The sequence below is a fragment of the Diabrotica virgifera genome, chromosome 5, assembly GCF_917563875.1.
Source record: "Diabrotica virgifera virgifera chromosome 5, PGI_DIABVI_V3a".
Taxonomy (NCBI): Eukaryota; Metazoa; Arthropoda; class Insecta; order Coleoptera; family Chrysomelidae; genus Diabrotica; species Diabrotica virgifera.
The window spans coordinates 46,424,781-46,437,387 of NC_065447.1; the positions used below are offsets into that span (position 1 = coordinate 46,424,781).

A 12,607-nucleotide genomic window follows, 5' to 3' on the forward strand; every position below is an offset into this window, starting at 1 on the left:
TTTAAGCGACCCTCTCTTGTTTTGAATGAGAAAATATCTTTTTCTGAGTCGTGGTTTGTTTGTAGCCACGTTTGAATTCTACTAACAGAATCTAGAACTGAATGCTTTTTGAAGATATTCTTCTTTAGCGGCGAATCGATTGAGGGTAAAATTGTACATTTACCGCGCGCCTGCGCACACTGACAGTATGTAGTTCTGACAGTATTGCTAATCTTTCAAGATAGGTATGTATATATCTGTAACCGTGCAAATAAGTCATTAAAAGAATATATTAGTGGTTTTAGGAAATGTATTATTTATTATAATTCTTGTGTTTTTGGATTAATAAAATATTATGTAAGCATAACATTTTTACACTATATGTCGCCGTGTTGTGTAATTATATCCGAAACTTACATATTTATTTCTATTGCCTCGATGGAGTAGTTAGAAATGCGTTAGCACTGAGATTGGAAGGTTGCGGGTTCAATTCCCAGGCGATTCATATTTTTTTTTATTTTTGGTTGTTTTAATAAAAATTTTTTGAAAGTGGTAGATAAGAAAGTTAGTTTGATTTTTAAATAAAATACAAATAACCTTTTAAGTATATTTACTTCGTTTACATTACCTGTTATATAATAGAAGAATATCTTCTTACGTGCGTACATAGTACACACACATTATTTTTTGTTTAATAATTTATTTAAACCTTTTTTGCTCATTGTAATAACTTTAATTTGTTTATTTTCGAATGAAATTATTATTTGTTTTTGAATTTTAACAAGCATGCAATATTAAACCAAAAATTCAACCCTGAATAGTCCTTTAAGCAGTGTTTAACTTTATAAGAGTACTATTTTGCAATAGATATTTGAAAATTAACTTCTTGAATTTACATATTTAGAAAAGTTTATTTTGTACGTCACTCCTGGGCTCTTGGTACTTGAATGTGGGCTCCTTTTCCTGAAATCAGCTAGTCCTGGAACACCACTTCTTGAAATAAACTATTATCACTGTTTTTGTTCACAGAATGTTTATTTGTCCGTAGAATAAATACCGCAATCACTTTGTCTCTAGGAATTATTGTCTATTCAACGAGAATATCCGAAAAACGCGACACTTATAATGTATTTTGAACAGAATGTCTTTTAGAAAGAATTGGCATTAGTCAGAAATGTTTTTTTAAACAAATAGAATTAGATAGAAACTTGAACTGAGTGTTTTTAGGCCAGAAAAATCCCGATCGATGGATCAAAATGCGGCTAGAATGAACAAAATGGAGGGTTGCCGGTTCTCAACATCCCTTCATGATTGGGTCTTGAAAGATATCAGTTTCCCTTTCAGCGGTTTGTACTTGCAATAAGTTCAATGATCCGCTTCCCTTCGATTTGTTCAGTGGAGAAACTTTAATTAACTTCCATAAGTTGCTAATTCTGGCCTGTTGAATTGGATAAGTAAATAAAACGCTCGTTATTTAGACAGACTGTAATGAAATGTGAAAAAGGCAAGAAATAGAATTTTATATATGAACATTTGAGTTAACAACTACCATAAAACCGCCACAACACATATTATTTACACTTTACCGGCTTTATGCAAATTGCCGCATGAAGAATTCTCTTCGAAGAAGCGTATAGAAAAGAAAAGGTTTTTGCGTGCGTTCTTAAGAAATGTTAATAGTTGACTGACTGCTTGCCTTTACACCCCGTTAACGAATTTTTCCGTTGGGGTGCTTGGGTAGTAGGCGTAGATTAACATTCTTGGAAATTGGCCTTCTTCAGGCACTGCGTAATAAAATTATTTATGACTTTTTCAGAGGCGTCGTGGTATAAATATTATTTCGTGGAATCGAATTTATTTGGGTGGAGACTACAGTCCTCCAACACATGTAGTGATCAAGAAGAAAGAAGAGGACAAAAAACAGCTGTACCAACGATACGGGTGAGAGAGAAATATATTGTAAGTAGAAGGTAGAAGGAATAAGTTTTGATGAGAGGCGAATAGGTGAGTTGGATTGTATGAGACAGACTGTGCAAAAAAATACAAACAATAAAACCCAATTTTGAGACCAAAAAAGGGGGAAACGGGGAAAAGGAAGGACCTTCTTCTAGGTAGGCATTTGGCATAGCCTCGGCGACGAGAGAGCGTTTTAAAGTACCTCGGGAACTATCGCTGGAGCTACTAAGAATGAATCCTGCACTAAGGTCAGTCAGGCGGCGTTCTGGACTGAAATGTCTTTTGAAGATTCCAGACCCTCCCTATTTAAAGATGAAAAAAATGTATCTCAACCCCCCGAGTTCAATAGCTTTAGTAAAATATGAATATGGTGCCACCAAAGGTTATGCACTAACGCTATCCCTGTTATTCATTGTTCTACTGTTTACATTTTTCAACAGTTTACATTTCATTATTGGGTATCAAAATTAGATAAAATTAACAAGACGATAAATAGTAAAACTTTTAAAAATTCTAGTACAATATTTACTTTTATTGCAGCAAGTGCAGGTTCTATGAATGGAAATTTCTTGGGTCTGAGTCTAGACGGAGATGAATTTGTAGGGGGTTTGTTTGTGGTAAGTTAATATTTATTATAAAATACGAAATGAAATTCTTTGGTCATTTTTATTTTTAAAACTTTTTTGCACCGGTTTTTTACTAGTAATAATGAAAAACCGTCAAACGACGGAAAAATGAGTGGCGAACACAATATTTCAGCTACAAAACAGCTGATATGAATATTATGTGGCGCAAAAAGGTTTTTTCATTTTGATGGAAATAGTTATTTATATACCAAGTCAGTATTTATCGAACGACTCTGATATTACCAGAATAGCGAGCGAAGCGAGTAACAGACGAGCTCGATAGAGTCTTTACTGACGTGGTGCATACAAAATTTTATCGCCAACATAATTAGATATTGATTGTAACACTTACTTGCAATTTAGAATTTAAGAACTTTTTAAATTTTAGACGTAATAATAATTTCATGACAGTGATGACAGATAACTTTTGCGAGTTAGACGCTTTCGAATTTTAATCGATAGTTATCAATATTGAATAATTACTAAATCGGTAGAGTTTTGATTTATTTTATATGAATATAGTTAAAATATAGATAAAAAGAAATGAAAATAGTGGAGTTGGGAAATTTAGCGATAGTAACATATAAATTGACATCATATTGATTGTTTCCCACTTTTAAACATATCAGAGGCGTACGTTATCTAAAACTGTCACTGTGACAGTGGCATTTCTCAAACACGTCCGATAGGTCTAAAGGTGGGAAACAATCAATATAATGTCAATCTATAAGTTACTATCGCTAAATTTAACACCTCCACTAAGTTCATCGCTTTTTATCCCACCACTCAATATGTTTTCTATCTTTTGCGTTATTTTGCGGTTATTAGTGCGCTCATTACTGTATAGTGTGTCCATAAAGCAAAGCATAAATTCATTATTAGCTAAATAAACAAAATTCTTAAAAATTCCCGAAATAGCTGGATTTTTTCTATTAATTCATGATTTTTGGCATACATACTTTTTTAAATGAGAATAGGAGTCGTGTGCTAGCTTATTTGAAAGGTAATTCTCAGCAGCTGTCAGGCTACGTTTGATAAGGTTTTCCCGGTTGGCAGTTTCATTGCCGTGCAATAACATATTTATCAAATACGGATCTCTTCTTTTATTGTTGACTAGGTTATTTTTCGTTGGTATTCCAGACATGTGCGCCCAGGGTTGTACAAGCATTTGCTCCCAGATCAAGATATGGATTTTACAGATTGCATGGGAGATGTTATCGACACGAAAATTCGTCTCTTATAGATACTCCAAATATTGAATATAATGAAATATTTCCTAGTGATATAAGTAAGTATATTTATTTAATATTATTAATTTCCGACTGGTATATTATTTGACAAATAATGACACTATTTCGAAGTCTATTAAGTAGGATATAACGCCCAAGGGCGTGTTATTGAAAAATAACGCCCTAGGGCTTATTAAATTTAAATAATGAGTTAAATACTGTCAAGTTAACAAATAAAACTCTAAGTAAAACTATGGTTACCACAATTACGTTACGACTATTTCTGGTAAATGTACTTATTTGAAAATTAATTAGTTCAAAATTCACTCAAATTTTTTGTATATACAGAATAATTTAGTCGGACATTAAATGTTGAAGGTACCACGGCTATTATAATAATAACGCTTTCGGCCAACGTATATACCTCAAGCGTTATTATCCTTATAATACCCTTGGTACCTTAGTAACTATAATGTCCGACTGGTATATTATTTGACAAATATGACATGATTTCGAAGTCAGTTAAGTATGATATAATGATCTAGGGCGTTATTTTGAAAAATAACGCCGTAGGGCATTAGATTTAAATAACTAGTTAAATACTGTCAAGTTGACAAATAACAACCTAAGTAAAACTATGGTTATGCTTCTTTTCATGAGCATTTTTCAGTGCGTCACAAATCATAGAAAAAAAGGTATGTCCGTGATAATATACATTTTAGTGACATGACATTTTAGTTAAATCTGACAGTTAGTTAAATCTGACAAAAATCAATTGTGTTTATTGCATCTATAAAATGGTATTTTTTTTATTTGTATAGTCTTATAAATTGTACAGATTATATTCGTAGATATATTATATAATTCGTAAATTTTTTTTTTTCGATTATAGCGCCATCTATTGACAACTAGAATAAATGTTATAAATATCACCGATGAAATGTAATTAACGACGTGCGTTTTATTCTGTCACATGCAATTTAGTGCGTTAGAAAGAAATCGAAAAACTGTGACCCACTTAAAGATCCTCATGAGAAAAAGCATACCACAATTACGTTACGACTGTTGCTGATTCATTTTCTTATTTAAAAACTAATTAATTCAAAATTTATTCAAATTTTTTGCATATACAGAATAATTTAGTCGGATATTAAACGTTGAAGGCACCACTGGTATTATAGATAATAACGCTTTCGGTCAACGTATATCCCTCGGACCGAAGGCCCTCGGTATATACACCATGACCTCAAGAGTTATTATCCTTATAATACCCTTGGTACCTTAATATCTATAAGGGAAGTCAAAGTTATCACGAGTTCTCTACAAAATCTCTTTATATTTCCAACTAAATCAATACATTTTATGCACTTGGTAATTCGAAGGAAAAAATCAGTGCTATATAATAAAACGACGCGTTAATTCGAACTCATCGGCGTCCAAACTCGACAATTCAAGGTTGTAGAGAGAAAGATGCGGAAAGATTGTAGTAAGTACAGTTTTCTGTACTTTTTCTTCTGTACTTTCTTTTTTTGTACCTGCTTCAAAAAATCCGGTTCCTTAAAAGAAGATCAGGAAAATCTTCCAATACTTGGATGATGATGAACATACGAACCTTTGGCAGAGGTGTCAGTTAAGCAATCAAACCTTTTGTCTACAAAACGAAAGTGATAAAAAAGTAAGGAACTTTTTCTCTTAAAAAAATTATTGAGTAGTCTGAGCAGCAGCAATGTGCTTTGAAGCAAACCAGTATAATACAGTTCTTTCGAATGATTCATTAATTCAAATTATGAATACATACATGTATGTACACGAATGTACCTCTAAACTTTTGTCATCATTATAGAATAGCAGTTAACTCTCCATTCCTCGCACACGGTGTATGAGACCGGCCCTCTAAGTAACTTCCTATAACTCTGATTGTAGTGAAGATTTTGAATTGCTGCTGCATATACCTCTTCAGTCATCAGTCATCAGCAAGAGTGTATAATTCTGAATTACAAATAACTTTTCTCAATGACAATTTTCGATATTGTGAAATATAAAGGCACTTTACTCTTGAGCGAAGTTCATATTTTTTGACATACCTCGTATACCATTGATAAAATGTTATATCTGATGATTGCTTCTTAGGTTTTAGACTATGCAGAGCATTTTATAAAGAATAACTTTTTTTCGTAAAATTGATATTAAAAAAGTTTCCCATATGGATCCAAGTTACGCAGACAAACTGTATAATTAAATTTTGAATTTTGCTTTTAGCTACGAGATCGCAGGTTCAGCTTGGATTTGACATCTTCTACCAAAAAGTAAGTTATATGGGTACCTTAACTCATTCGAGTTTTAAAGCCTATTGGCCTGATAAACAGTGATTCTTATATTTATTTGTTTCAGCTGAGTACATTACATTTGTAAATAAACATAATATAGAGAGGTTCAAAATTATGTAATAAATTATTTTTTTATAGAATAGGCACTTTGAAGGAAAATTCCGAGCCAGGTCGATTTTTATTTATAAATTCTGATTTTTTAACATATAGGCCATAATAGTGACGTCATCCATTTGGGTGTGATGCCGTAATCGATGATTTTTTTAAATGGGAATAGGTGTAGTGTGGTAGCTTATTTAAAAGGCTATTTAATTATCTATTTAGAAATAAATATAAATATTAACATCATTATTTATACAGGGCGGCCAAAAAAAATTTTTTGAATTAAATTAATTGCTGCAAAAAGAAAAATGTATGTAATTTACTTACCTCAAAATATATTTTACTGCTGCCAGAAAAGAGAAAAAAATGTTTATCAGAAAAATAAACATTGATTTTCGCTTAAATTAAATGTTCAAACTGCCAAGAGGCAGGTGGGTGGATATTTGACATTTAATTCAAGCGAAAAGCAATGTTTATTTATGAAATAAACATTTTTTCTAGTTTCTGACATCAGTAAAAAATATTTTGAGTTATATAAATAATTTCTTGTTTTTTTGGCAATTTATATAAATCAAAAAATATGATTTTGATCACCCTGTATAAATAATGATGTGAATGTTTATATTACTGAACAGAAACTTGAATAATCTTTCAAATGAGCTACCACACGATCCCTATTCCCATTACAAAAATAATCGATTACGTCATCACGCCCAAATGGATGACGTCACTAGGACTACAATTGAGTTTTAATTTCAATATTTTATATATGCCAGAATATTTCACAGGGTGTTCCACACTTTAAGGAAAAAACACGGTATGATTGTTACACTCGGTATAAAATGACATTTACCTGTCTACAACAATATTATTACATCGATTTTCTTAAATAATAAGGCTATAACGTACTAAAAAAATCACTTAAATCGAACAACAGGTTTAGGAAATTCGAGACATCTAATATGTCCCATTTTAAGGTGTTCCGTTAATTTTGTCGCTGTGCGTACATAAAATATATACAGTGAGCACGTAAAGATTGAAATAAATTCATTTTTTCATTAATGGTCGATTTTGTAAATAAATTCCGAGACAGGTCGAATTTTATTTTTAAATTATGATTTTTTTGTATATATATATATATATATATATATATATATATATATATATATATATATATATATAAATAAGCAAAATCATTGGCTAATACTCGTAAAGTGAATGTGAATTTAGTTGGAAATATATAAAATGATGAAGGGTCATCATTCCATACATTTCTGTGTATATATTCCATATATATATATATATATATATATATATATATATATATATATATATATATATATATATATATATATATATATATATATCATACTAGTGACGTCATCTATCTGGGCGTGATCACGTTATTGATAATTTTTTTAAATGAGAGTTGGGGTTGTGTCATAGCTCATTTGAAAGGCTGATCAATTATCTTTTCAGTAGTATAAAAATTAACATCATAATTATTTATTCAGAGTGCCCAAACATTTTTTAATTAAATTAATTATTCACACAAAAAGAAAATTGTATGTAATTTATTTAATTCAAAATACATTTACTGCTATTAGAAAACAAAAAAATGTTTATTTCACCAATAAACATTACTTTTCGCAAATTAAATATTAAAACTTCCTAGAGGCAGATGGGTGGCAGCTTTAACATTTAATTTAAGTGAGAAACAATATTCCTTTGGCAAATAAACACCTTTTCCTATTTTACGATTGTAGTAAAATTTATTTTGAATTAAATAAATTACATATATTCTACTTTTTGTGTCAATTCATTTCATTAAAAAAATGGACACCCTGTGTAAACTATTATGTTAATGTTTATGTTACTGAATAAGGAGTTGAATACCCATTCAAATAAACTAGGACACGACCCCTATTTTAATTTAAAAACATCATCGATTATGTCATCACACTTAGATGGATGACGTCACTAGTATGATATATATATGCCAAAAAATCATAATTTAAAAATAAAAGTCGACCTGTTTCGGGATGTTTTCCCAATTGCCCAATCAATATAATTTATTCCAACCTTTACGTGCTCATTGTATGTACTATAACTAAAATTTTAATACAGTGATGAGCACGCTAATAACCGGCAAAATAACGCAAACGATGGAAAACATATTAAATTGCGAGATAAACAAATGAAACTAGTAGAGATGGGAAATTTAGCGATAAAACCTATAAATTTACATTCTATTTATTGTTTCACACCTTTCGACGCATCGGATGAGTTTGACAACTGCCACTGTGACAGTGACAGCTTTACTTGAAAATTCTCATCTGATACTTCTTAAGGTGGGAAACAGTAAATATAATGTAAGTTTATAGGTTTTTATCGCTAAATTTCCCATCTCTACTAGTTTCATTTCTTTTTATCTCACAACTTAATATGTTTTCCACCTTTTGCGTTATTTTGCGGTTATTAGCGCGCTCATCACTGTATAGTAATTTTTAATTTTTTAGGACAAAAACATATTGACTGGATGTGTAGGAGCTAATAGGACTACTACAAATATTACGTCTGGTATGTACCAAATTATTTTGATTTTTGATATACAGGGTGATCAACTGTACATATTTTAAAATTAGTGAGAAATATACAGGGCCCTCCATAACACGGTGCCAAACCAAAGTTATGTTTTTTTAAATGGAACACCCTATATTTTATTTAAAATCTGATTTCTCTATATTTTTCTGATTAAAAAGATATAACACTTGTCTACGGTTATACTGAGTGTTTCAAAGTTATGAGCACTTTTATCAAAAAATCATACTGATTTGATCGCCCTGTATGATTCTAACACTATAATATAAACTTTTTTTTTAATGCTGTTGACTGTCAATATTAAAGTAGTTTTGCAACAACGTACAATTTTTTTATCGCTACACAAATTGTATACAGGGTAAGTCAAAGTGCAAATAAAAGATTTTCTTTATATTTTTAAATGGAACACCCTGTATTTTATATTACCATCGAAAAGTTATTCCATTATACTTGCATATCTTTTAAATATTCCCTATACCTAAAGTTATTAGTTTTCGAGATATTTTAGTTTTATTGTTGATAACTCATAGATACGTTTATTACAGTAAATTAATTACCCTTAATATTAGAAAACTCCAATAAGTTTGTTAATGATAATTAAAATTAGACTGCATTTCATTTTTTCTCCAAGTTTATGGTAAATTCTATACAATAACGACAATTTTATATTTACTAACAAAATTATATTAATTTTCCGCAAAGAAATGGGAACTATAAATTGCTGCAAGTTCTTGTTTAAGGTGGCTTTGAAATTATTGACACAAGAACTGTCAGATGTAACATTTTAATTATCTGTACGTTTTTATTTTTGTTATTGATTATAGTTGTTTGCCATATTGCTATAATTGTTACCTAACAATGGATTTTAGTCGTGAAGAAATGACAGACATGATATGGATTTTAGGAGAGTGTTTCAAAAACTCATTAGTTGCCACAAGAATTTATAAGGAACGGTGTCCATCGCGTCAACAACCAAATAAGAGAGCATTTGACAACTTCTTAGACAGGTTTAATCGTACCTACTGGTTCTGTTTATGAAGCAAAGGAAAAATCATTTATTGTTACGAATGAAAATGAATTAAATGTTTTACTGCATGTTACAGAAAATCCTCATACAAGTATTCAAAATATTACAAGAGAGCAAGATATAAGTTATGGATCTATCCAAAACATACTCAATAAAAACAACATGCACCCATCATATACAATTACGTCAGGAACTTGTTGGGGATGATTTCGAACGAAGAGTACAATTTTGTCAATGGTAACAAAAACAAATAGTTATACAGAGAGATTTTTTTGAGTTTGTTCTTTTTTTTTGGAGACGAGGCAACATTCCACAAAAATGGTAGTGTAAACAGACACAATTTTCATTATTATTCCACAACCAATCCGTACTGTGCTCAGAAAAATAGTGAAACGAGATGGTTCTTAAATGTTTGGGGTGGAATCATAGACAATTACGGTATAGGTCCTTTTTTCTTTGAGGAATCAGTAAATGGTGAGGTTTATTTAAATTTTCTAGTGAATCATTTACCTATTCTACTTGAAAATGTACCATTACACATCCGCCAACATGTGGTACCTTCACGACGGAGCCCCTGCTCACCACAACGCACTTGTCAACGGTGAACTCGATGATCAATTTTCTGAAAGATGGATAGGAAGAGATGGGCCAGTTCACTGGCCACCCAGATCACCAGAATTAAACGAAGTTGACTTCTTATTTTGGGGTTATATTAAAGACGTAGTGTATAGGACACCGCCAAAAATAGTTGACGATATGAAAATAAGGATTCAAAACGCCTTTCAAAGTGTCACATAACAAAATTTGTTTTTGTTTTTAATGCATTTAATGCTTACAAACATCAGTAGATCTTTCGAAACTCGTCTCCAGGCTTGTGTAGACGTTATGGGAGGTCATTTTGAACATCTTTTATAACATAAGAAGTACGTTGAACATTTTTTTAATTTAATTTAGTTTTTTTAATAAATATTTTTTTTATTAGTAACTAAGTAATACATGTTGTTATCAACAATAAAACTAAAATATCTCGAAAACTAATAATTTTAGGTATAGGGAATATTTAAAAGATATGTAAGGATAGTGATAGAACTTTTCGATAATAATATAAAATACAGGGTGTTCTATTTAAAATTATGAAGAAAATCTTGTATCTACATTTTGACTTACCCTGTATACAATTTGTGTAGTTATAAAAAAATTGTATATTGTTGCAAAACTACTTTAATATTGACAGTCAAAATCATTAAAAAATAAGTTTATATTGCACTGTTAGAAACATACAGGGCGATCAAAGCAGTATGATTTTTTAATAAAAGTGCTCGTAACTTTGAAACACTCAGTATAACCCTAGACAAGTGTTATATCTATAGAATCAGAAAAATGTAGAGAAACCAGATTTTGAATAAAATACAGGGTGTTCCATTTAAAAAAAAAAACATATCTTTGGTTTGGCACCGTGTTATGGAGGACCCTGTATATTTCTCACTAATTTTAAAATGGGTACATTAAAGGTGTCTACTACTTTTATTAAGAACTTTTTTTCATATATTGTATAATAACAGATATATTGAACTTTGTCACAGAAGTTGATTACCCTGTATAAGTTGGTTCTTAGCTTTATTTTAGCAAATGTAAAGACCCATCACAAAACGACTTCTTGAAATGAATCAAATAAAGCTTTCTTAAAGCTAAAATATTATGACAAAAAATAACATTAAAATTGAACTCACAAAGATACGGGGTTACGACATTCTCTTGGGCGAGCTTTCGACGTCCTCTCTGAGGCCATCTTCAGGGCTTCCGGGGTCTGCTGATCCCCCAGACACTACACTGTTCACTGGACAGCGCAATACCCCAGACAAGATGAAGCTTTCGGCGAGAGGTTGAAGAGTTTTGACCAGGTGTTTTGTCAATGGCTGTGGGGGACAGTTCGCCCATCCGGAAGAACAGTGTCCCAACTCAAAAAATACGTTTTTCAGGGGAGACTAAAATAAATTTTTAAGATCTTAATTTAACTATAAGTTTTAAACGGTAACTGCTAAAATTTATAAATTAAAAAGGAATAATGTGGATAAATGAATGTATCTAATTGTGAAAGAGGTAAAACAAAAAAAAAAACTATATCTGCTTTAACAAAGAAAAAGGATCAGAATTTTGAGTTATGTCATTTTTCTTTTAAAATATTGCCCACTTTTTTAAATTTACGAAAAATACCTATAGTCCAGAAAGCCACTGCGCATCCGCTAGGAAAAATATTCTGATTCGGATTTTTTGCACAATCTTACTCAACAAGGACTCCTTTTAACAAATTTGCATGTTGCCAGGACCAAAAGTTGGTCAACAATTTTTTAAACGTATTTTTTTGTTTTTTCCTAAAATTATTTTTTTGCATGGGAAAAAGTTTTTTTTAGGTTTTTTGGATCATTCCAAACAGAAAAGGTCTTTAGTGACTTTTCTCTAAAAATGATAGTTTTTGACATATAAGCGATTAAAAATTGAAAAATTGCGAAATCGGCCATTTTTAACCCTCAAAAACTATGTGAAAAACTGAAAATTTAAATGTTGCCAAGGTAGGTAGATATTCTTTAAACATCGATTGATGAAATCCCGAAGAGTCTTTTGCAATACAATATTCAAAACTCATTTGTTTTTTAATTGCTAATCAAGCGTGCACGACACTATTTTCCACCGACATACAGTATGGTGCAAATAAATTTGGAATAAATTCGTTATTTCGTAAACCGGCGACTTTAAGGAAAA

The 12,607-nt window shown here is 30.9% G+C and overlaps 1 protein-coding gene across 1 annotated transcript in view; it reads left to right on the forward strand.

The window, feature by feature from the left end:
• LOC114331180 (integrin alpha-PS5-like) overlaps positions 1–12,607 on the forward strand; it is a 189,499-nt gene that overhangs the window by 67,217 nt on the left and 109,675 nt on the right. The window contains exons 3-6 of the mRNA XM_028280676.2: positions 2,476–2,552; positions 3,702–3,849; positions 6,050–6,096; positions 8,739–8,799. Of these exons, the coding sequence (XP_028136477.2) occupies positions 2,476–2,552; positions 3,702–3,849; positions 6,050–6,096; positions 8,739–8,799 (333 nt within the window). The remainder of the gene's footprint in view (positions 1–2,475; positions 2,553–3,701; positions 3,850–6,049; positions 6,097–8,738; positions 8,800–12,607) is intronic.